This window comes from Mirounga angustirostris, unplaced genomic scaffold (assembly GCF_029215605.1).
Source record: "Mirounga angustirostris isolate CCGP_5_RB_7025 unplaced genomic scaffold, mMirAng1.0.hap1 SCAF_12, whole genome shotgun sequence".
Lineage (NCBI taxonomy): Eukaryota > Metazoa > Chordata > Mammalia > Carnivora > Phocidae > Mirounga > Mirounga angustirostris.
In genome coordinates this window covers 105,244,098-105,268,140 of record NW_026991720.1, presented here as the reverse complement: position 1 = coordinate 105,268,140, position 24,043 = coordinate 105,244,098, and the positions used below count along the sequence as shown (strand labels likewise).

At 54.0% G+C, this 24,043-nt stretch overlaps 1 protein-coding gene across 6 annotated transcripts in view; it reads left to right on the top strand.

The window, feature by feature from the left end:
* The window catches only part of OGDH (oxoglutarate dehydrogenase), a 73,811-nt gene extending 59,049 nt beyond the window's left edge, over nt 1-14,762 (top strand). For 3 of the 6 annotated variants that reach the window (XM_064575541.1, XM_064575540.1, XM_064575539.1), the window contains 13 exons: nt 6,665-6,844; nt 7,177-7,329; nt 7,554-7,656; nt 7,771-7,986; nt 8,071-8,221; nt 8,435-8,562; nt 8,657-8,835; nt 9,177-9,248; nt 9,670-9,798; nt 10,238-10,310; nt 13,249-13,412; nt 13,526-13,680; nt 13,757-14,762. In XM_064575541.1, coding sequence (XP_064431611.1) covers nt 6,665-6,844; nt 7,177-7,329; nt 7,554-7,656; nt 7,771-7,986; nt 8,071-8,221; nt 8,435-8,562; nt 8,657-8,835; nt 9,177-9,248; nt 9,670-9,798; nt 10,238-10,310; nt 13,249-13,412; nt 13,526-13,680; nt 13,757-13,877 — 1,824 coding nt within the window. In that variant the 3' untranslated portion in view covers nt 13,878-14,762. The remainder of the gene's footprint in view (nt 1-6,664; nt 6,845-7,176; nt 7,330-7,553; nt 7,657-7,770; nt 7,987-8,070; nt 8,222-8,434; nt 8,563-8,656; nt 8,836-9,176; nt 9,249-9,669; nt 9,799-10,237; nt 10,311-13,248; nt 13,413-13,525; nt 13,681-13,756) is intronic. The other 3 variants (XM_045864993.2, XM_064575542.1, XM_045864994.2) reach the window with 1 other exon arrangement.
* The last annotated feature ends 9,281 nt before the right edge of the window (nt 14,763-24,043 follow it).

Here is a 24,043-nt window from a genome sequence, read left to right as displayed (position 1 = left end):
TTTTCTTTAAGCCACGGCCTTCACCCCTTTTACCCATGCTCTCCACCCCTCACCTCTGGCAACCACCAATATGTTCTCTTGTGTCTGTGAGTTTGGGTTTTGTCTTGTTTTAGGCTTTACATACAAATGAGATCATATAGTATTTGTCTTCGACTTATTTCGCTTAGTGTAATGCCCTCCAGGTCCATACGTGTCGTCACAGACGGAAGATTTCCTTCTTTGATTTCTGAATAATACTCCATTGTGTATCTGTACACCACGTCTTCATCCATTCGTCCGTTGATGGATACTTGGCTATTGTAGATAATGCTGCAGTAAACATAGGGGTGCATGTATCTTTTTGAGTTAGCGATTTTGTTTTCTTAGGATAAATACCCAGAAGTGGAATTACTGGATCACACGGGATTTCCATTTTTAACTTTTTGAGGAACCTCCATACTGTTGTCCAGAGGTGGCATTCCCACCAACAGTGCACGAGGGGTCCCCTTTCTCTGCATCCTCGCCAACATCTGTTGTTTCTGGTGTTGCTGACTTAGCCATTTTGGCAGGTGTGAGGTGGTATCTCATTGTGCTTTTGATTTGCATTTCCCTGATGATGAGTGATGTGGAGCATCTTTTCAGGTGTCTTTTGGGCATCTGGATGTCTTCTTTGGAAAAGTGTCTATTTGGGCCCTCTGCCTATTTTTTAATTGGATTGTTTGGTTTTTGCTGAGTTGTATCAGTTCTTCATATATTTTGGATATGAATCCCTAATCAGACATACAATTTGCAGATATTTTCTCCCATCCCATAGGCTGCTTTTTCGTCGTTAATCGTTTCCTTTGCTGTGCAGAAGCTTTTTAGTTTGACATAATCCCACTGGTTTATCTTTGCTTTTGGTGTCAGATCCCCAAAATCACGAAGACTGATGTCCAGGAGCTTATTATGCCTGTGTTTTCTTCTGGGAGTAAGAGGTCTTACATTCAAGTCTTTAATCCATTTTGAGTTTATTTTTGTGTGTGGTGTAAGAATGGGGTCCAGTCTCATTCTTGTGCACATGGCCGTCCAGGTTTCCCAGCGCCACTTGGGGAAGAGACTGTGCTTTCCTCGTTGTATATTTTTGGCCCCTTTTTCATAACTTAACTGGCCACGTAGGCATGGGTTCTGTACCATCGGTGGGTGCCTTCCTGTGCCAGCACCACGCTGGTTGGGTTACTACGACTCTGCAGGATCGTTTGGAGTCAGGCAACGTCGTGACACCTCCAGGTCTGTTCTTCCTCCTCGGTGCAGCTGTGGCTACTCGTGGTCTTGAGGTTCCATGTACATTTTAGGATTTGTTGCTCTATTTCTGTGTAAAAACGCCCCTGGTATTTTGGTAGGGATTGTGTTCAATCTGTAGATTGCTTTGGGCAGTGTGGACATTTTAATGTTAATTCCTCCAATCCATGAGCATGGTGCGTCTTTCCATTTGTCTGTGTCGTCTTCAGTTTCTTTCATCAACATGGTACAGTTTTCAGAGGACAGTTCTCTCCCCTCGCTGCATTCACTCCTACAGACGCGATTTCTTATTTCAGGTACTTACTCAGCCCCGCATCTCCTGTTTCTGGGTCTCCAGGGGTACTAGCACCAGACCTGTCGTTACAGCCTCCGGTTCCAGTCAGGCTCTCCGTTTGTTGAGATTCGGGGTGACCTCAAGGTCACGGGTTCTTTCCTCTCTGCCCCCGTTCTGCTGTAGAGAGCTCCATCCAGGTTTTTCCCCCCAGTTTTTTGTTTGTTTTTGTTTCTTAGAGAGAGCACGAGTAGGGTGGAGGGGCAGAGGGAGGAAGAGAGAGTCTCAAGCAGACTCCTACACTCAGCACAGAGCCTGACGCAGGGCTCAATCTCCTGACGCTGAGATCGTGACCTGACCCAAAATCAAGAATGGGACGCTCAACCGACTGAGCCACCCGGATCCCCCAGCATTTTTTTATTTTTCGGTTCTAAACTTTTCACGTCACTCTCGTTTCTTTTATGTTTTTGCTGAGAGTTTTTATTTTTTCATGTGTTTCAGGCATGTTCATAATTTTCATCGAAGCATTTTTATGATGTCTTTTTTAATATCTTTGTCAGATAATTCTAACATCCGTGTCATCTTGGTGTTGGCTTCTGATGATTGCTTTTCTCATTCAACCTGAGGTTTTTCCAGTTGTTGTTTTTCAGATGAAACCAGGACATCTTGGGCTTTGTGTCGAGACTCAGATCTCACTTAAATCTTCTGTTGGGGGCGCCTGGGTGGCTCAGTTGGTTAAGCGACTGCCTTCGGCTCAGGTCATGATCCTGGAGTCCCAGGATCGAGTCCCGCATCGGGCTCCCTGCTCGGCGGGGAGTCTGCTTCTCCCTCTGACCCTCCTCCCTCTCATGTGCTCTCTCTCATTCTCTCTCAAATAAATAAATAAAATCTTTAAAAAAAAAAAAAGTGAGAAGACGGGGGCGCCTGGGTGGCTCAGATGGTTAAACGTCTGCCTTCGGCTCAGGTCATGGTCCCAGGGTCCCGGGATCGAGTCCCGCATCGGGCTCCCTGCTCGGCGGGGAGCCTGCTTCTGCCTCTGACCCTCCCCCCTCTCATGTGCTCTCTCTCTCTCATTCTCTCTGTCTTAGATAAATAAATAAAATCTTTGAAAAAAAAAAAAATCTTCTGTTGGGACTCACCTCCTGGGCATCTCAGTTGGGGGTGGGAGTCCAGGTTCCCCACCCGTATCTTCCATGCCCCAGGGAGGGGAGGGCAGGCAGGGCGGCACATGGGCTCTGGTGCTGCTCTGCACCTGGCCTCCCCTGGCACCAGGGAGGGGTGGGTGCCTAATCAGCTCATTGCCGCTGGCCTGGCCCCCCACCCCAGCCTTTGTTGGTGGGGGTGGGGAAGGCCGTGAGCTGACAGGGTAGTTACTAATCTAAGAATGTTGGCTCCTAGGGGCGCCTGGGTGGCTCAGTGGGCAGAGCATGCGACTCTCGATCTCAGGGTCAGGAGTCCGAGCCCTACGTTGGGGTAGAGATTACTTTAGAATAAATAAATAATTTAAAATTCAAAAACCTCAAAAATAGAACAGTATTAATTTTTAGAAAAAAGAAATATTGTATTTTGAGGGTCTTGCTCTTGGTCCTCTGGTTTTTCCTCGTCTGTTCCTGCTGGTGTGTCTGCGCTTCCTGCCTCTCTAGCGCCCAGGCTGGGGCACGGGAGGGGACAGACAGTGCTGGGACCTGTCACTGAGTCGCTCCTCGGAGCCTGAGGTCCCTGGCTGGTCTGCCTTCTGTCTGCCGTCGGAGTGTCGTGTTTGTACTGCATATGACATCCTGGGTTTCCAGCCGCCCTTGGCAGGAGGAATAGGGAAAAGCTCATCTTCATCTTGCAGAAGTGGAAGTCCCTATGAGAACGTTTGTTTTAAGTATAAATTCAATTTCTTTAGTAAATATAAGACTATCCAAGTGACCCGTTTGTTCTTGAGTGGCTCTGATGACTTCTTTAAGTGGTAGAATTTATGGTCCAGGAGTCTGTAATGTTCTGTTCTTAGAGTCTGTACTGAGGGCCCTTCTCTCGTTCCTGATCCTGATAATTCAGGTCTTTTCTCTTTTTTTCGTAGTTGGTCTGGCTGTAGATTTGCCATTCCTTTCAGAGGAACAGCTCTGGTTTCGTTGCATTTTCTGCATTTCCCTGTTTTTTAGTCGTTGATTTCTGCTCTTTGTTAGCCCTTTCCTTCTACTTGCTTTGGATTTAATTTAGCCTCCTCTCTCTGGTTTCTTAGATCACTGATTTGAAACCTTCCTTCTTTGCAATGTAACATTTAATAACATTCCAGTATGAGGACCACATGACACAAATACAGTGTAGGTGGGCCGTGGGTTTGTCGAGATTCTCGTGACAGAATGTGACGCATTTTGGTGGCACTTAAGCGAGACAGACGAGTGTTGCAGGATGGCACAGGGTCTGGAAGCTGCCATACCAGCAGTGACCCAGGAAGCCGGAAGACCCCTGGGAGCATGAGAGCTGTTTTACCAGAATCAGGGATTCGTGTCGCAGGAGTGCGCTGGCAGAGTGGGTAACAGCCACCGGAAAGCAGACTTCGGCTGAGTGACAGGAAGACCTTCCAGCAGTCAGATCGGCTCCAGCCGGGGACTAGCTTCAGGGTTGGAGGAGACGGGGCCCCAGCCAGGGATGACGAGAGTAAACCATTTGGCTTTGGGGTCTCTGGCGCTCACACCAGCAGCTCCACTTAGTGGGGTCTTCGCACTGGTACACCCTGCTGGATGTCCACCCAGAGCTGTCTTTGAAGACCTCGCTGCTGCACTGAGACCAGAAGCCAGAATTTTCATCACTAGGTCAATAGGGAGCTGGTTAAGTAATTAATGGTGTACCCATACGTGTGTTAGAAGACTTAAGTGAATTAACTCATGAAAATCAATATACATAAAATGCTCAGAATAGCGCCTGGCCTGTAAGTAGGCACCGTGTGAGTTGACTGCAGTGAAACTATTTAGAAGACTGTTGACTGATCCACCGGATCTATTAGGCGGAGGAAAGCAGAGAGCATTGTGCACATACACCCGTCTCCCTGTGTCCACACGTGTGTGCGCGCACATCCACACGCGCTCGAAGACACAGAAGTTGGTAGCGGCAGAGGGTATTTGGAGGGCGGCCAGCGGACCGAGGTCTTGTCAAAGCAGCACACGTCCCACGAAGTTCTAGAAACAACGTGCATATCGTGACCACCTGCTCACAGTTCCTGCACTTGTTTCCCTAAATGAGGAGACCCGGATGGGACGATGAGATTGTTCAAGACGTGTTCATCAGAATTCTCCCCGGTACATCGTTCTTTAGTGTTCTCGTCAGTTCCTGACCATTTCTGACCTGTTCTTTAGGCAGTGTGTTCAAGAGATTATGTAAAATTCCCAGACTTCGTCAGAGCTCCGGTTCTGCTCGAGTTATCTTTAATCTCTACACCGACTTGGACGCCACAGATCATGACCTGCTGTGGGGGTCAGGCCCGTGACATCTGTAGCAGGAGAAGAGGTGCTGCTTTCCTGACGCTCCCCCCGTTGCTCTGAGACCACGCCTAGGATTTGACCTTCTGAAATTCTCTCCTGAGGAAGCTTGTCAGATGCTCAAGATTTGTCTGTGTTTGTCAAAACCATAATTGTACTACTTTGAAAAGTAGGAAGGAAGCCACGTGTCCGACACCAGAAGTCTTGGCCTACATTTTGGCAAAGTCCTAGGAAGCAGTGCTGTATAATCTGAAAACATTTAATACCCCGGAGAAATGGTCAGAGTCGGGGGCAAGGCGGTACGGGGCACGCACTTGCTGCTGGCCGGAGCGCGAGGGGCCCCCCACGGCCGAGAGCAGTCCGCTGGCGTCGGCGGCCTGCGGCTCAGTGCTCCCTTCCCGGGTGCGCTCAGTGTTCGCTGGAGCAAACCTGTGTGGGAATGTGTCCACCAACGGGGAGCGGACGGATGCCAGTGCCGTGAAAACCAAGGAAGGCGGGCAGTCTTCCAGATTAAGGGAGACGAGAGAGGGCACAGGGTGCTGGATTGGACACTGGGCCGGGGCAGAAAGGTTGGGCGGGCGTCACGAGGCAGACAGTGTGTGTGTGGAGACAGTGGGTCAGGTGACCCACTCTGGGACGTGGAATTGGTCAGGCTGGTCAGGGAACGTCCCTGTTTTAGCAAATGCGGACTCCCTGCAACTTAGCCCTGCATGGCCGGGGAGGAAGAGCGTGGACCGCAAAAGGAAACAAGTGACAGGTGGCAAATCTGAGTAAAGACTCTGGGAATTCTTTGTGTTATTCTTTCAACTTTCTCAAATCTGAAATTGTATAAAAACTGTGAAGTAGCGACAAGCCTAAGAAGATCGTGTGTGTTGTTTGGGCCGCGAAGGCCCCGCTGCAGCAGAAGTGGGTCATGTTCCGGGAGCTCAGGCGTGACCACTGTGGTATTATCAAGTGTGTGTGGTGTGACGTGTTTCGTAGACATCAACAGGAAGTGCAGGTTACAAAATTATGAATATAGACTTTTTAGTACCTCGACAGAGTAAGGAGTATCATGAAGGCCTTAAATTTGCCTTTCCAAGAAACAGTGCTCATAATGTTAGCTCATCATGTTAAGTGAACAAACTGCTGAGTTATAGAACAGCGTCCAAAGTTTTAAATATGTATTATATGTACATGGGCAAAGAAAAACATCAAAATATTTACACTGTAGCTAGTGGAAAGACACGTAACTTTGTTTAAATTAACTTTATATTTTTATACTGTCTTCTAAACTGTATGTGTTGAACATGTATGAAATTTATTTGCAGAATAGGAAACAACAAAACAATAAAATAACAAAAACGCAGGGGCACCTGGGTGGCTCAGTCGGTTAAACATCTGCCTTTGGCTCAGATCGTGATCTCAGGGTCCTGGGATCGAATCCTGAGTCAGGCTCCCTGCTCAGGGAGCCTGCTTCTGTCTTTCCCTCTGCCCCTGCTTGAGCACTCTCTCCCTGTCAAATGAATAAATAATCTTAAAATTAAAAAAAAAAAAACCCACAAAAACCTGAATAGCCACTTGGGGACTCAGGAGGGCAGGCTTGGCCGGGTGGCCACCAGCTAGTGGCACTCCACCCCACCCTACCCCCACCGCCAGCACCCAGCCCCGCCCAGCAGCATGTCCCTTGCAGATCGGCTTCACCACAGACCCGCGCATGGCCCGCTCCTCGCCCTACCCCACTGACGTGGCCCGCGTTGTGAACGCCCCCATTTTCCACGTGAACTCGGACGACCCAGAGGCCGTCATGTACGTGTGCAAGGTGGCAGCCGAGTGGCGGAGCACCTTCCACAAGGACGTGGTGGTGGACCTGGTGAGTGGCTTCCATCTGTGGCCGTGGAGCTGGGGCGGGCTCCCTGGGGGGGCAGGCTCACCACCATGGCTCCCCACATGGGCTCCCACACACAGTGGACCTGCCAGCATGCATGGGCCTTTCCGGGGTCACCTGGCTGCCCCTCCCCAGGGCTCCTGAGGCCCTAGCCTGGGGTCTTGTGCCAGGGTGTCCCCAAGTCCCTCATTTCATCTCCTGTAACAGCGACTGCTGCGAAGGAGGTCTAGATGGTAGAGGAGGTACACTGGGGCGCTGTGCAGGAGAGCGGCAGGTGCTGCTGGGTCCTGACGCCGGCGTATCCCTGCTGTGTCCAGGTGTGTTACCGGCGCAACGGCCACAATGAGATGGACGAGCCCATGTTCACGCAGCCGCTCATGTACAAGCAGATCCGCAAGCAGAAGCCCGTGTTGCAGAAGTACGCCGAGCTGCTGGTGTCCCAGGGCGTGGTCAACCAGCCCGAGTACGAGGTGTGTCCCTGGCTCTGGCCGGGAGGGGTAGAGAGAGGCCAGGCGGGCCGGGGCTCCGACTCCGAGCAGGCCTGCAGCCAGCAGATGTGGCGACGAAGGCAGGGCCAGAGACGGGGACACGGTGGGCTTCTCGTGGGCCTTGGAGTGGTGGCGCACGCTGGGGGGGGGGGGGGGGGCACTGTGCGGAGCGCCCCCCGACGGCTGCGCTGTGCCCGACCCTCCAGGAGGAGATCTCCAAGTACGACAAGATCTGTGAGGAGGCCTTCACCAGGTCCAAGGACGAGAAGATCCTGCACATCAAGCACTGGCTGGACTCCCCCTGGCCTGGTGAGCCAGGGACATCACCTGTGTGCTTCCCCCCGCCCCCACCATACCCCCTGTGGGCCCCAGTTGGTTCCTGAAAGAGTGGCGGCCATGTGGCAGCTTGTCCTCCTGTCCTAGGCTTCTTCACCCTGGACGGGCAGCCGAGGAGCATGACCTGCCCCTCCACGGGCCTGACGGAGGACATCCTGGCGCACATCGGGAACGTGGCCAGCTCCGTGCCCGTGGAGAACTTCACCATTCATGGGGGTGAGGACGCCACTGACCTGTGGAGGTGTTGGGCCACGTCCGTGGACTTCTCTCCAGCGTGGGGCAGGCCCCGTGGTGGAGGACAGGGTGGGACATCACAGCTGCTGGCCGGGCTGCCGGGGCGCCGCTCCTGTCGCGAGCGGGCGGCCAGTGAGCACCGTGTCTGCGCAGGGCTGAGCCGCATCCTGAAGACCCGCGGGGAGCTGGTGAAGAACAGGACCGTGGACTGGGCTCTGGCGGAGTACATGGCCTTCGGCTCGCTCCTGAAGGAGGGCATCCACATCCGGCTGAGCGGCCAGGATGTGGAGCGCGGCACCTTCAGGTAACGCTCTCGGGGTTCTGGCGGCACCGCAAAGCGCAGCGGGCGGAAAGGGAGGGCTTCGGCGGTTCTCAGGAAGGGAATCCCGTGTCGGCCGGAAGCAGCCTTGCCCTGCTCTGACGTGGACACTTCCGGGAGAAGTGGCCACCTCTGGGGTCCGCGTGGCGGGGTGGAGCGCAGGCGCCGTGCCTCCTGATCTGTGCTCTTGTGTCTCAGCCACCGCCACCACGTGCTCCACGACCAGAACGTGGACAAGAAGACCTGCATCCCCATGAACCACCTCTGGCCCAACCAGGCCCCCTACACGGTGTGCAACAGCTCGCTGTCCGAGTACGGCGTCCTGGGTGAGTGCCCCGGCCCCCCGGCCCTGCTCCCCACGCCCGGCCCGCCGCAGCCCCCCGACTCACTCTGCTCCTGTCCCGCCTCCTCGCTCTGCAGGCTTTGAGCTGGGCTTTGCCATGGCCAGCCCCAACGCCCTGGTCCTCTGGGAGGCCCAGTTTGGGGACTTCCACAACACGGCCCAGTGCATCATCGACCAGTTCATCTGCCCGGGACAGGCCAAGTGGGTCCGGCAGAACGGCATCGTGCTGCTGCTGCCCCATGGCATGGAGGGCATGGTGAGCCCCCCCGGCCCCAGAAGCTGGCATGGCGCAGTGGTGCGCCCCCGTCTGCGAGGGCGGGTGGCGGTCCTGCTCCACCTCTGGGGAGGAGCGGGGGTGCCGGCTCAGACGCCCCTGCTCACCTCGCTGCAGAGGCCCGTGGGAGACCGTGCAGAGCCAGGCTGTGGGCCCCTCCACGCTCTGGGGGAGGGCAGGGGGGTGGTTGAAGCACTAGTGGGGTCAGTGCAGCTCGGCGCCTTTCAGACCAGGAGTGACCCCGGTCCGTTAAGGAAGAGATGTGGCGAGTGCACCGCCCACCTCTGCAGAGCCCCCGAACCGTAATTTGTGTGTGGTTCCAGGGCCCGGAACATTCCTCCGCCCGGCCGGAGCGGTTCCTGCAGATGTGCAATGATGATCCGGACGTCCTGCCGGTGAGCAGAGCGGCCACCCCACAGCCACCGTGGCTCCGCGCCCAGGCCTCGGGGGGTGATGGGTGGGCGCTCCAGCTGGCCCCCCAGAAGTGAGAGTCCCCCTCCTGCCGCGTGAGGAGCAGCTGTCTGCACCGGGTTCGGGCAGACGTCTTAGAGGAAAGAACTCGGGCATCTTTGGGCTGGGTTCAGTGGAGCATTAGGACTTGGCACAGGGTGACCAGGAGTCGGTCTCTAAAGCGAATCAGGCTGGGCTGTAGGTAGACCCGAGGTCCAGGCGTGGCTGTGCTCTCAGAGGAGTGGGAGGGATGGAGTGGGACAGAGACCCCGCCACGTGAGCTCCTGCCGGGGTCCCCGTGGCAGCTGGGGCAGCCCCGCGGCAGGGGCTCAGTCGGCCGCCCCCGGCCTCTCCCTCGAGCTGCAGAACCTGGAGGAAGCCAACTTCGACATAAACCAGCTGTACGACTGCAACTGGGTTGTCGTCAACTGCTCCACTCCCGGCAACTTCTTCCACGTGCTGCGGCGTCAGATTCTCTTGCCCTTCCGGAAGCCGGTCAGTTGGGGGCGTCCCTGCCCAGTGGGAGGATGGCCATGTGAGCGGGTGGTGGGCGGTGGGGCGCCGAGCGTGGACGAGGGCTGCGCAGGGTCCCCGCCAGCAGGCTCCCGGGCAGGGCGTGGAATGGTGAGTAGAAGTGTGTGTGAAAGGCCCACCGGTCGAGACAGCCCCGGCCCTGGGTGGGGACCCCGCGGAGAGGCTGGGCTCTGTCTCCCGGGTCCAGGGCAGGGGCACCAGGGCTCAGCAGGCTGGGACACATCCTGGCGGAGTGCACATGCAGTTGCACGGGAAGCAGCAGTGTCCCGGCCCCTCCCGCCCGCAGAGCTGAGAGCGCGGGACCAGGTCCCCAGCCTGGAGACACGCAGGGGCCATGCTGCTGGGCTTCCTGCCAGAACCGTGGGGCCTGATCCATCGCGGGCCTGTGCTTCTCTTCCAGCTAATCATCTTCACCCCCAAGTCCTTGCTGCGGCACCCCGAGGCCAGAACCAGCTTCGACGAGATGCTCTCAGGTGGGTGTGGGGCAGGCTGCCGCTCTGTGGGGCTTGGGGCCTGTTCCTGAGCCTCTCACTGTGGCCACCGTTTCGGTCGTTGGATGAAGACCAGTGAACACGGCAGCCCACGGGTCGGAGCTTGCTTGTGAGGTGCTTAGAGGGAGTGTCTTGCGCCCCACCCACGTCTGTGGCCTTCACCTGGGTGCGCCCCAGGCCTCCTTTAGAGGCGGGGAAGCAAGTCTGAGCTCACAGTAGCCCCGCTGCCCGGCCGCTGCTCCCGGAGGGCGTGCAGTGAGGCCCACAGTGTTGAGGTCCCCACCTGGACGGCAGGCCGCGGACACAGCACGGAGCGGCCGCGTGTCCCCGGGCTCACTGGGCCGGGGGAGCCCCCCTCCTCCCAGCCGTGGAGCCCCCTTAGTCGTCAGTCAAGGTGAAGCTCTCCTTGGTTGGGTCGTTTTCCCATTTATCGTTACTACGGTGAAATACACATAAAAGTTAAACCAGAGGTGTTTTTACGTGTGCAGCTCATGAGCCCTAAGTGCATGTGCTCACACAGCTCTGCGGCCACCTCCAGAGCTCCCACTTTCTGTCCCCGGTCCCAGCTGTCAGAGGCCCCGCGTGTATGTGCGGGTGTGCGGCAGGTGTCCCCCTGTGTCTGCTCCTTGCCCCACGTCGCAGCAGGTGTCAGAACCCCTTCCCGCTTTAAGGCTGATTAAGATTCCAGCGTGTCGATGAACCACTTGGCCTCTGTCCATCGGTGGAGATTGGTTGCCTCCACTTTGGAGTGGCTGTGAATGATGCTGCTGTGAGCGTGGGTGTGCGGATATCTCTTCGTTTGGGCATATCCCCGGAGGTGGAACTGCGGGGTCGCACAGTGATTCTGTTTTTAGGTTTTTGAGGAACCTCTGTACTGTTTTCCCCAACAGCTGTGCCTTTTTATTTCCCCACCTAACACTGGCGAGGGTTCCAGCTTTTCCACATCCGTGTCAGCCCTTGGTTTTTGTTTATAACGGCCATCCTACCACCCATGAAGTAGGACCCCTTGTTGGGGTTTTGGCCTGCATTTACCTGCTGATGAGTGATGGTGAGCCTCTTCTCATGCATCTGCTTTGGAGAAGTGTCTTTTGGGTCCTTTGCCTGATTTTGTCGGGTTGTTTGCATTGTTGTTAAATTTTAGAAGTTCTTTCTATATGTTGGATACTAATCCAGCATCAGGTAGATGATTTGCAGCTCTTTTCTCCCATTCTGTGTGCTCTCCTTTTTTTTTTTTTAAGATTTTATTGATTTGTGAGAGAGGGAGGGAGCGAGCGAGCAAGTGAGTGAGGGGGAGGGGCAGAGGGAGAGGGAGAAGCAGGCTTCCCACTGAGCAGGGAGCCTGACACGGGACTCTGTCCCAGGACCCTGGGATCATGACATGAGCCGAAGACAGACGCTTAACGACTGAGCCACCAGGTGCCACCCCCCCATATGTTGTCTCTTGATGCACAAAATGTTTAAAATTCCATGAAGTCTATTTTTTTCTTTTGTTGCTGGCACCGTTGACGTCACTTCCAGGAAGTCACTACCACATCCGCTGTCGTGAAGCGTTTGCCCTGTTTTCTTCTAAGAGTTTTATCGTGGTGACTCGTATGTTGAAGTCTTTAGCACATTTTGGGTTAATTTTCGTGTGTGGCGTGAGGGTCCTTCCCCTGCACGTGGACGTCCAGTTTTCCCAGCGTTCGCCGGGAAGACTCCCTCTCTTTCCCCACTGAACGGTCTGTGCATCTCCGTGCCGGGTTCTGAAGTCGGGAACTGGGCCTCCCGCAGCCTCGCTCTTCTGTTCTAGGATCGCTCCGCCTATTCGGGGGCCTTTGCACTTCCATGAAATTTAGGATGGATTTCTCAATGTCTGCAGAATACGTCACTGGGCTTTTGGTCGGACTGAATCCATAGACCACTTTGGGGCCCGTGGATGTCATAGCAGCAGCGGGCCTGCCCGCGGGTGAACACACAGCTGTTCGGTTGGCTCGTGTCTTTCATTTCTTCCAGAACGCCTTGCAGTTTTCGGTGTGCAGGTCTTCCCTGTCTTCGTTTATTTTTCAGTATTTTATTCCTTTTGATGCTGTGGCAAATGGAGTTTCTTATTTGTGTTTGGATCGGTCGTCCTTAGCGTGCAGAAATGCATCTGTGCTCTGAGTGTTGATTTTTTTATCCCGCAACTTTGCTGAGTTCGTTCATTCTAATTTTGGGGATTTCTACATATGAGATCATGTCATCCACACACAGATAATTTTATCTCTTCCTTTCCAATTTAGAGGCCTTTTATCTTCTCCCCCAGCTGCTCTGGCTGGGACTTCCAGTGCGAGGCTGGATGCGAGCAGTGACGTGAGCCTCCCAGTCTTGTTCCTGATCTTAGAGGAGAAGCTCAGTCTCGCACCACTGAGTATGACGTTTGCTGTGGGCCTTTCACATCTGGCCTTTATCCCGTGGGGGCAGTGTCCCTCCGTGGCACGAACGTGCGTGGGGGGGAGTGCACATCACCAGGGGAGACCCTTTGCTGGGCGTCGCTTCCGGAAGGCAGCTCGTTCCCCTTGTGGGGCCCGGCGCCGACAGTGGGGATCTGTGCGGAAGGCTTCAGTGTTTGTAACCTCGGGGGGAGCCTGAGCAGAGGGATCAGACTCCGTTGCCCTGGACTTCCGGGATGGGCTGTTCGGAAGAAGGAACTGGCGTCGCTTGCGGTCCGCAGCTGGCCTTGGCCTACTGTGCGCTGCGCACCCTGTGCTTCTCAAGGCTCTCTTGGCCTGGATGGATTCGGCGGCATCCGGGGCTGGTGCACATTGGCAGCTGCGTGTTGTGGCGTTTGCCCGTGTCATGGCCCTGCCTTGGGGGCCCCGCTCGTGCACAGCAGCAGCGGGAGGACTCCGGGTGTCCTCCGCCAAGTCCTGAGACAACCCCGGCCGCGGGGATTCTCTCGTAGGAACCCACTTCCAGCGGGTCATCCCAGAAGATGGCCTTGCGGCCCAGAACCCGGAGAACGTCAAGAGACTTCTGTTCTGCACGGGCAAGGTGTACTATGACCTCACCCGGGAGCGGAAGGCACGGGGCATGGCGGAGCAGGTGGCCATCACGAGGATCGAACAGGTGAGGGTGGGCGGTGCGCGGCCAGGGCCCCCGAGTCGCCTCAGAGCTTCTGGAGCATCCCCCCGGGGTCGCTCTTTGCTCCCCCCTGACCGCACCCCTCGCTCTGTCCGCAGCTCTCCCCATTCCCCTTCGACCTCCTGCTGCGGGAGGTGCAGAAGTACCCCAACGCCGAGCTGGGCTGGTGCCAGGAAGAGCACAAGAACCAGGGCTACTACGACTACGTGAAGCCCAGGCTGCGGACCACCATCAACCGCGCCAAGCCCGTGTGGTGCGTGGGGACCCGGAGAGCCGCGGGGGCTGGGCCGTCCGTGGCTCGGCCCTCACGCCCGCTGTCACCCCCTCAGGTATGCCGGCCGGGACCCCGCCGCCGCTCCAGCCACCGGCAACAAGAAGACCCACCTCACGGAGCTGCAGCGCCTCCTGGACACGGCCTTCGACCTGGACGCCTTCAAGAACTTCTCGTAGACGCTGCCTGGGCCTCTGCCTCCGCAGCCACGGCAGCCCCTCGCTTCTCAACTAAAGAATGGTGCCTCAGCGCTGCCCACCTCCGCCCATCCGCTGCACCGCTCTCCCCCTCGCCCGCGTACCCAGTAGGCCGCTGTCCCCCGTGTGCTTGGCTGCCCCCCCCAGGCCAGAGGCCCCCAGGCGCTGTGACTTCCGTCCAGCCGAGCATCCTTCGTGGAGGCCCGGGGAGCAGGAGGAGAGGGAGCCCCTGCGGGTGTCCTGGGAGGGCCACCTGTGCCCCAGGCCTCCCGCTGCCCCCGCAGGACCAGCCTCGTGTGGCCTCCCAGGTACCGGCCGTCCTGGGTCGCCCAGCAAGGGGGCTGCTGCGCCTGGACGAGGTGGCCGTCTCTTCCCAGCCCGAGCCCCAGGCCCCTCGGAGGCGGCCGTCACTGTCCAGACCTGCGGGGTGGGCCGGGCTCTGGTGGGGCTCTCCCTGCGCGCGGAACCGCGGCACCGCTTGGGCGGCTGGCAGGAGGGGGCCTGCACCCGGCCTGGTACAGAGAGGGCAGGTCCGCTCTCTGCAGTGTCCACTCCCACCCCTCGAGAGGGTCCCGGGCCACCTGGGGCTCAGGGCTCAGGGCTCAGGCCAGGCTGCTGCCCGCCTGCCCGCCCGGGCGGCCGGCCCACTCCAACACCGTGGAGGCGGAAGGGTTCTTCTCTGTGCCGCCACGCCACAGCTGGTCAGGAGGGGAGAGGAGTGCTGGGGCTGACGGGCAGCTGGAGGAGAGGGGTCGCTTCCCTCACCCATCACAGGGACAGATCTGATTTATTTATTTTGGTTAAAAAAAAAGAACAAAACAACTTTGCATTGCATTTGGCTTGACCCATAAACGAAGTTACCCTCGGGCCTGTCTGTGTGTCCTCCTTTCTGTCCGCCCCGCCCCTGCCCCCAGAAGAGGCTGACCCAGGCCTCCCCACCCTGCCTGGGAGGCAGCCCCTTGCTGCTCGGCCCTGTTGTGCCTGGTGCACCCCGCTCCTCAGCCTCCCCTGCTCCCCAGCTGGTCTGCGCCCCTGGAAGCCCACACAGCTCCTCTGACCTCTGCCGGGGCTCCAGCCATGCCAGCAGGGCCCCAGGGGCTCCGTGGCCCCTCTTCACGAGAGCCCCGCCATCTTGAGCCCACAGCACACCGTCCTTGGCCTCCTGGAGACTCAGGGAAAGGCCTGGGTAAGGACATAGAGGCTGATGAGCACCCCATCCTCTAGGCCACACCTGGGCCCCTTGTCCTTGAAGCCTGCTTGGAATCTCTTCCCTGTGTCCTTTGTGCTCCCTGCAGCTCGGGTCCTCCAGCCCTGGTGGGACAGTGGCCACGCATGGGCAGAGCTGGGCGTGGGGTCTGGGCAGCCCAACCAGCACACCCCTGTGTCTGACGCAGTCGGCTGGCTGGATTAGGGCACGTACACGGAGGGAGAGCCACGGGGGCATCTGTGCGGAGAGGGGGGGCGCTGGGCCCTCCCAGGTCAGCTCTGTGCACTCGGCCTGCGGTCATCCCTGCCCCCTGATCGTGCGAAGGAAGAAGCTTCACATCCAAGAGAGCATCCCGTGTGCTCAGCCGGGGCTTTGGGGAGGACGAGTGTGTGAGTGCACGTCAGCATGAGCACACGTGTGTGTGTGCATGCTCGGGTGTGCGTGGGCCTGCTGAGGGGGAGGCCCGGGGTTTTCTGGACGGATGGGCTCTTTCAACGCCCACACCAGCTTGAAAGCGGTGGGAGAGACTCGGCCGGCTCTGCTGCGGGGTCGAGGCCTGAGCAGGCTGCAGCCCCCCGACGGGTGCGCCTGGGCCCAGGAGAGGCCTGGGAGTGGCACGGGTGGGCGGGGGTTGTGTGACATGGTGCCCACCCATGGGGCTGACTCCACCTCCTCCAGTGCAAAGAGAGGGAATTGGAATCCGTGTCGAACCTGGTTCTGCCCGGAGTTAGCCGGGGCCGTGAGCTCCCCGTCAGGACAGCATTCCCCTGGGACTGCACTGAGCAGAGACGGTAGAAACTGTCGGAGCGAGCCTCACGTGTCACGGTGCCCGGCTCAGGCCCTGCTGCTCCCCCCGCCTCCCGCCACGCGCCAGCCCCTCACCCACGGCCTCACCAGGCCCTTTGTGCAGCTGAGCTGTAAGTGACAGGACGTTGGTTTCAGGTATATGACACAGTGCCTTCACACAGACAGCAAGGGGATGGGCTCCGTGTCCCCATCTGTGACACATACTTAGCTACTGTTTCATGTGATGAGAATTTGCTCTTAGAAACTTCTGGTTGTGCAACACAGTATCATTAACTACAATCACCATGCTGCACACTAGACCCCAGGACTTTCCCCACGGTAGGACTGGAAATGTGTACCTTTGGCCCCCTGCCCCAGGGCCTCAACAACCCTCCCTCCACCGCCCCAGCCTCCGGGACCATGAGCTGAGCTGGTGGCGGACGCTTAACTGACTGAGCACGCGGGCGCCCGGTGCATTTACTTCCATAAACTACCCTCTCAGCACTGCTTTAGTTATGGCTCACAAATTTAGGTATGTTGTATTTTTTCATTTTCATCGGGTTTGGTTCATTTAAAAATCTTTCCTTGAGACTCCCTCTCTAAAATAAGTGTTGTTTCCTGTTCTCTTTCTGTTACTGATTAGTGTGATTTCACTGTCACTAGAGAAAGGCACTCTAGTGCCTTTCAGTTCTGTTGCACTCACTGACATTTGCTTTATGGCCCAAGATACGGTCCATCTTGGCGTGTGTTCCGTGGGCGCTCAGAAAGAACATGCATTGGGTGAAGTGCTCTGTCAATGTCCAGTAGATCCTGTGGGTTCAGGCTGTTGAGTCCTTCTCTGTCCTTGCTGATTTTCTATCTAGTTTCCCATCAGTTGTTGACAGAGAGGTGGTGAAGTCTCCACCTAGAGCTCTGGGTTTCTCTCTTTCTCCTTTTGGTCCCGTTTTAGGTTCACGTATTTTGTAGCTTTGTTGTTTGGTGTACGCATATTTAGGATTGCTGTGTCGTCTTGGTAGGTTGACCCTTTTTTTCATTATGTAATGTTCCTCTCTGATAATTTTCTTTGCTCTGAAGTCTACTTTATCTGAAAATAACAGAGCTGCCTCTGCTTTTCTATGGTTAATATTTGCATGTATATGTACAGCTTTGTTTATCTCTTTCCATCCCTTGACTCTCAACCTGCCTATAGGTGATTTTTTAAGTGAGAGTCTTGTAGACAGCATGTATTTTTTATCCACTCTTTCAATCTTTGTCTTTTAATTGGTATACTTAGACCATTTACACTTAGCGTAATTTTTACTATGTCAGAGCTTAAGTATGCCATATTATTTTTGTTTTCTGTTTGTTCTTTCTAATTTTAATTTCTCTCCTTTTTTTTCCTGCCTTTCTGTGAGTTACCACATTTTTTATAATTCCATTTTTATTTATCTATGCTGTTTTTGACCATTGGTATTTGTCTATGGTATAGCTTTTTAGTGGTTGCTCTAGGTATGACATTACATATACATAACTTATAACAGTCTTTTGGTGTCATTTTAACAGTTCAAGTAAAGTGCATCCCATTACCCTTCCCACTTAAAATATAATTGCCCTAAACATTTCCTCCGTGTACATTTAGAACCACATCAGACAGTGTTAAGTTCTGCTTCAACCACCAAACATAATTTAGAAGGCCCAGTTCTATTTTATTTAACAACTTGTTTTGCTGTCTGTGTTATTTTTTCCTTTCTGGTATTCAAAGATGCTTTCTCTTATCATTTCCTTTCTGTTTAGAGAATGCGTTTTAGCTATTCTTTTAGGGTGGGTCTACTGGTGACAAATTCTCTTATTTCTCCCACATCTGAGAATGTATTGGCTGCCTCTTAATTCCTGAAGGACATTTTTGCTGGATAGAGGATTCTGGGTTGACAGTTCTTTTAGTATTTGGAAAATGTGTCACTTCCTTCTGGCCTCCCTGGTTTCTGATGAGAAATCCTCTCTTGTATTAACTGCCCTGCATGGAACAATTTGTACTCAACTTCAGTTTTTAGAAGTTTGCTTATGATGTGTCTTGGCCTTGGTTTCTTTGGGTTTATTCACTCTGGGATTTGCTCACCTTCTTGAATCTGTATGTATCTGCCTTCCATCGTATTCGGGATGCTTTCAGCCACTCTTTCCGTGGGTGCTTTTCCAGCTGCCTTCCTTCTCCTCTCCTTCCAGGACTCTGATTAACACAAATGTTAGACCTTTTGTTATAACCCCACAAGTCCCTGAGCTCTGTTTTATTTTGTTTTTCCAGTCAATTTTCTCTCTGTTGTTCAGATTGGGTAATTTCTATTGTTCTTCCTTCCAGCTGCTTGATCCTCTGTCCTCTCCATTGCCAGTAAGCCTATCCATTCAGTTTTTAAATTTCAGTTACTTTATTTTTTACTTCTAAATTTCCCATTTGGTTCTTCTTTATATCTTCCATTTATTGAGGCATTCTGTTTTTTATATTTGTTTTGAAAGTGTTCAGAAGTGCTTGTTGAAGCATGTTCACATGGCTGCTTAAAATCTTGGTCAGATAATTCTAACATTTCTTTCACTTTGGTGTTAGCATCTATTGATTGTCTTCTTAAATTTGGTTTGATATCTTCCTGAGTTTTGGTACGACAAGTGCTTTTTCTTAAAAACTGGACGTTTTGAGTATTATAAGACTCTGGATCTTATTTAAATCTTTTATTTTAAATGGCATCTTCGTACATCACATCAGTGGGAGATGGGAGAGTACCTCCTCACTGCTGCCCGGCAGGTGCTCCCCACTGGGCCTCCACTCTCACCTCCGTGGCTGGGGGGGAGGGGCATGAGCATCTTGCGACTGTATCCACGTGGGTGGTCTCCACTGGGGTTTGTACTACCACCGAGAGTGGTAAGTGCACCTCTGACTGCATGCACCTGGCTGGCTCAGTCACTGGAGCATGCAACTCTTGATCTCAGGGTCATGAGCTCAAGCCCCACATTGGGCATGGAGCCTACTTTAAATAAATTACTTTTTTAAAAAGGGCTCGCACACTAAGGCCAGCTGAGGATGGAGGTCTCAGCTCCCCACTCACCCTTTGCTTGGACAGTGGTGTTGGCTGGGCAGGGTTGTTATTGTCTCAAAGTTTTCGGTCCTCCTTGGCTGCCCCTTTCTTGGTCCCATGGCCAGAGACAGCTGGCTTTTCTTGGCGCTCTCTTGGTCCACACAGGTTGGTGTTTCTGGTTTGCCAGCTTCTCTAGCATCCAGTCTGGGATACGGGAAGGAGAAGAAAACTCAGCGGATTTACTGCTTGGCCATTCCTTGGGTTCCGAGGTCCCTAGTCTGTCTGTCTTCTTCAGAGACTTCTTATGTTGTATTTATATATAGCGTCTAAGGTTTTTGTTGTACTTAGGAAGAATAGGGAAAGTATATCTACTCCATCTTTCCAGAAGTAGGGTCTCCATCAATAAGTGGTAAGAGTACAAACTTGTCCCGAGACCAAAAAATATGGGAGCCACTGACCCAAAGGAAATAAGGGAATAAGACATGTAGGAATCTGGGAAAGAAGCAAAGGAGTGAAAAGACAAGGAGTTGGAGAGGTTTGGGGTCAGTGGGTGGCCCAGCATGGCCCGAGCACAGCGAGCATAGAGAGTCCCCAAGGTGAAGGTAGGGGGTCACTGGGCAGAGCATGCAGCCACGGGCTCTGAGAAGAGGTGCGTCACATGCTGAGCTACGCTTCAAAGGGCTCACTCTGCTGGCTGAGGGAGGGAGGGACAGAGACGGGCCACCATCGCCAGGCTTGCACCTGCTCCAGGTGAGGCACTTGTCACCACTTCTGGTCAACACCGTGTGGAAGTCCTAGCCAGGGCGCTTGGGCAAGAAAATGAAATAAAAGACAGATGGCAAGAGGAGAAGTAAAACTATCTCCATTTGCAGATGATATGATCTCATATAAGGAAAATGCTACAGAATCCATTTTCAAAACTAGTAGAATTACAAAATGAAGCAAGCTGCATTGCAGGATACAAGATCATTACGTAAGAATCTGTGTGTTTCTAGAACGTGGCAACGGACAGAATGAAAATGAAATGAGGATTCCGTGTACAACAGCATCAGAGAGGTAAAGTGCTTCAGAATAATTACCAACAAAGTGTGAAATGTATACTCTGAAAACTACTAACTATTGTTGAGCACAAAGAACACCTAATCACATGAAAGACATCTCCCGTTCATGGATCAAAAGGCTTAATATCGTGAAGATGGCATCACTCTCAAAAATTGATCTGCAGGGCGCCTGGGTGGCTCAGTTGGTTAAGCGACTGCCTTCGGCTCAGGTCATGATCCTGGAGTCCCTGGATCAAGTCCCGCATCGGGCTCCCTGCTCTGCAGGGAGTCTGCTTCTCCCTCTGACCCTCCCCACTCTCATGTGCTCTCTCTCATTCTCTCTCTCTCAAAAATAAATAAATAAAATCTTTAAAAAAAAAAATTGATCTGCAGATTCAACATAATCCCTATCAAAAGCCCACATTTTTCTGTAAAAACTGGCAAGTTGATTCTAAAATTCATACAGAACTTCAAGAGACCCAGCATATCCAAACCAACCCTGAAAAGGAAAGCAAAGTTGGAGGACTCACAGTTCCCCATTTCAAAACCTTCTACAGTGAGGCAACAGTGAAGTCAGTGAGTGCCGGCATGAGGACAGACCTAGAGACCAATGGAATAGGACCGATAGTCCAGAAATAAACCTTCACTTGATGCTCAAGTGATTTTCAGCACGGACTTCAAGATCATTCAATGGGGAAAGAATAGTGCTTTCAATAAATGGTGCTGGGACAACTGATACCAATAAGAAAAAGAATGAAGTTGGACCCATCATTTACACTATTTATTCAAAAATTAACACAGGGGCGCCCAGGGGGCTCCTCCTCTCTGCTTGTGCTTTCTCTCTCTCTGTGTCTCTCAAATAAATAAATAAAATCTTTAAAAAATAAAAAAAACATACAATTTGCTAAGCCTGGGTGGGGCCTGGGTTGGGGTCTGGGGTAGGGCCTGGGATGGGGGCAGCGGTTGGGGCTTGGGGGGGGCGCTGGGAGGCCTGGGGAGGGGGAGAGGGTGGGTGGGACCTGCATTGGGGTCTGGGGTAGGGCCTGGGATGGGGGCAGGGGGTGGGGCCTGGGGATGAGGCCTAGGGTGGGGCCGGAGAGGCCTGGGGTTGGGGGTGTTTGTAAGGGGTGGGGCCCAGGAGGCCTGCATGGGGCCTGGGCAGGTTTTCTCAGGAACAACTCTGAAGGGTCCAGGATCCCTACAGCAAAGAAGACAGCACCTTGCGCAGGGAGCCAATCCCTAAGCTGCTGCCCCCCACCATTGCCATGACCCTCCTGTGGAGGCACTGGGACTAGCCACCCAGGCCCGGCCAGCGCCACCTCACCAGGGGCCAAGTAGACCCTTGAGAAGAAGCTTGGTCCCTCTCCCTGCGTCGGCGTCCCTGGGAGACACGGCCCTCGAGCGCCACGGCACCCCGCAGCAGCTCCCCGTCACCCCGAGTCTGACAGCGGTTCCCGGCAGCCTCGCAGACCGGCGAAAGCCCCTGTGCCCGGCCCACCCCGGCCCAATCGTTGGGGTCCCTATTGCCTATGGCGTAAATCATAATGCCCCTGTAAAGAAGGTCATCATCAATAGTGTCTTAGAGAATTTTAAATCTTTTTTACCGAATTTACAGATAATGCATTTCCTTCCTGTCGTTTTTTCAAACCTTTGAAAAGACTCTGAGCCTTTATTTCCAGCCCCACACTTTGCAGGCTCGGTTTAACGGCAGGAGCCCTAGCTGCCCGCCCCGGGCGCTGCCCCGTGCGCCCTGCTCCTGGAAGGCCTCCCGGGACCGGGGCACCCTCCCAAGTCCCCCCGGCGTCACCCTCGGGCATCCACCCTCAGGCTGCGTTAGCACAGCACCTCCAGCCTGCGGCCAGCCTGCCCGGGCGCGGGGTCGCCGTCCCCACCCAGGGTCCCGCCGCACGCTCTACTCTCGGGTCTCCTCTGACCATTCCCCCAGGCCGGTCTTCTGGAGGTTTCCGAGTCCAGGCCAGCTCTGGAGGCCGACCCCTGTGTGGATTTGTCATGATCAGATCCAGGTGAAACATTTCTGGTTGTCACTTCACCCGGGGGTGGGGTGGGGGTCTCTGTGTCCTTTCTCAGACAGCTCACCAGGGCACAGACGTCAGCTGCTCCCACGCTGCGTGAGGCTGACTTGGTCCTTCGGTTAAGGTGGTGTGTGACCAGCATCTTTACTGTGAAGGTACTTTCCTCCACTCCTGAGGAATTAGTGGTCTGGAGGAAGAGCTTATGCTCCATAAATGTTTTTGTTGTTGTTGTTTTGTTTTGTTTTTAGAAACTACGTTGGCTGGGTGCTTGGGGGCTCAGTCAGTGAAGCGTCTGCGTTTGGCTCAGGTCATGATCCCAGGGTCCTGTATCGGGCTCCCTGCTCAGTGGGGAGTCTGCTCCTCCCTCTCCTACTCCCGCCTGCTCATGATCTGTCTCTCACGATCTCTCTCTCTCAAATAAATAAAATCTTAAAAAAAAAAAAAGAAACTATGTTGGCATCATACAACTTTGTATCCTGTTTTTCACTTAGCAAATCGTGAATGTCTTCTCATCATACCATTAAATACCTCCCAAAACGTTATTTGGGTCCTGCGTGAATTCCAGCCTGCAGAGGTATTTGACCTAATTGTTACCCATGAGAGTCGAACTATGAGCTTACTGGTGGAAGCTCTGTGCCGGCAGGATTTTTCTTCCGTTTTGCTGGTTGCCATGCTTTCCACCGAGAACAATACCTGGCAAATAGAAGCTCAACAAAAGTTTTGAAGGAACAAATACAGCTTGAATCTAGTTTTTCAGTATCCCAGGGAAGGCCACAGCAAATGTCCTTGCACGTAAATCTTCACATTTTAGGAGGATCAGTTATAAGAAGGGAAACGTTTATGTGGATAGAGTGAAGGAATAAGGGTGCAAAGTCACGTATATGCTATAATCTCCAAACTGCAAAAATATGCGGAGAACCATCTGGGATAAAACAGACCAAAAAATTAACAGGGATTAACACTGAACATTTGGATGATTAAAGGTTCCCATCGATTATGAAAGTTCCTCTGTATTTTCTACAGGCGGAAGAACACTTGTATGCAAAGAAGTGGTAGCTTTTTCTTTTAAAGCTAGTCTTGCAAATCAAGAAGTGACAAAACTATGTGTGCTTAGCAGCCGTTCATAATAACTGAGGGTCCGAGGTAACAACCAAGTGCAGGTTTTGGCCACTTTCAGAGTATCGTGTCCTCTCTGGTGTCACATTTTTTTTTTTTAAGATTTTATTTATTTGAGAGAGAGATAGTGAGAGGGAGAGAGAGCATGAGTGGGGAGGAGAGGGAGAAGCAGGCTCCCCGCTGAGCAAGGAGCCCAATGTGGGGCTTGATCCCAGGACCCCGGGATCGTGACCCAGGCCGAAAGCAGCAGCTTAACCGACTGAGCCACCCAGGCGCCCCTGGTGTCACATTTTAAAAAGGATTTTGTCTAGCTGTCCTACACCTGGAGAGCAGCCCGTTGGAATGGGGCCCCGCACTCATGTGGCTGTTAACACTTAAGGGAGTGGGCTCGTGTGTCCTCCAGGAGGAGATTCAAGGGGATGGGAAGTTCCTTCTAATGCTTGAAGAGCTGTGAGATACCAAAGAGGGGATTCCCATTTTATGCAGTCCTAGAAGAAAGGTTTTGGGAAGGCATATTTTCCCAGTAAATAGGGAAGACTTTTCTAACAACCCATATGGTCAAAGATGAAAACACTGGGTAGAAGCGGGTGGACACCAAATGGCATCTTGAAGGGTCCCTGGGCAGTGGTCGCACTGGGGAGAGGACAGATCCGCCTGCCAGTCCCAGGCCCCGGACTCTCCTGCAGCCAATTCCAGCCTCCTGGAGGCAGAAGAGGCTCAGGGTCCCTGCGTGCCTGCCTCCCCCCTCCATGCGGGCCAGGTCTCCATGGAACCTTCCCCCAGGCTGCACACTCCCCATCCTCTGGCCTTGCTTTCTTTGTCTTCCTAACCCTGTCCCCAAAGGACACACTGTGACCTGGTGAGTCCCGCTTCCTTCGTGCCTCTGCCGGGGCTGAGGCCCAGACCAGGGCTCAGAGCCCAGACC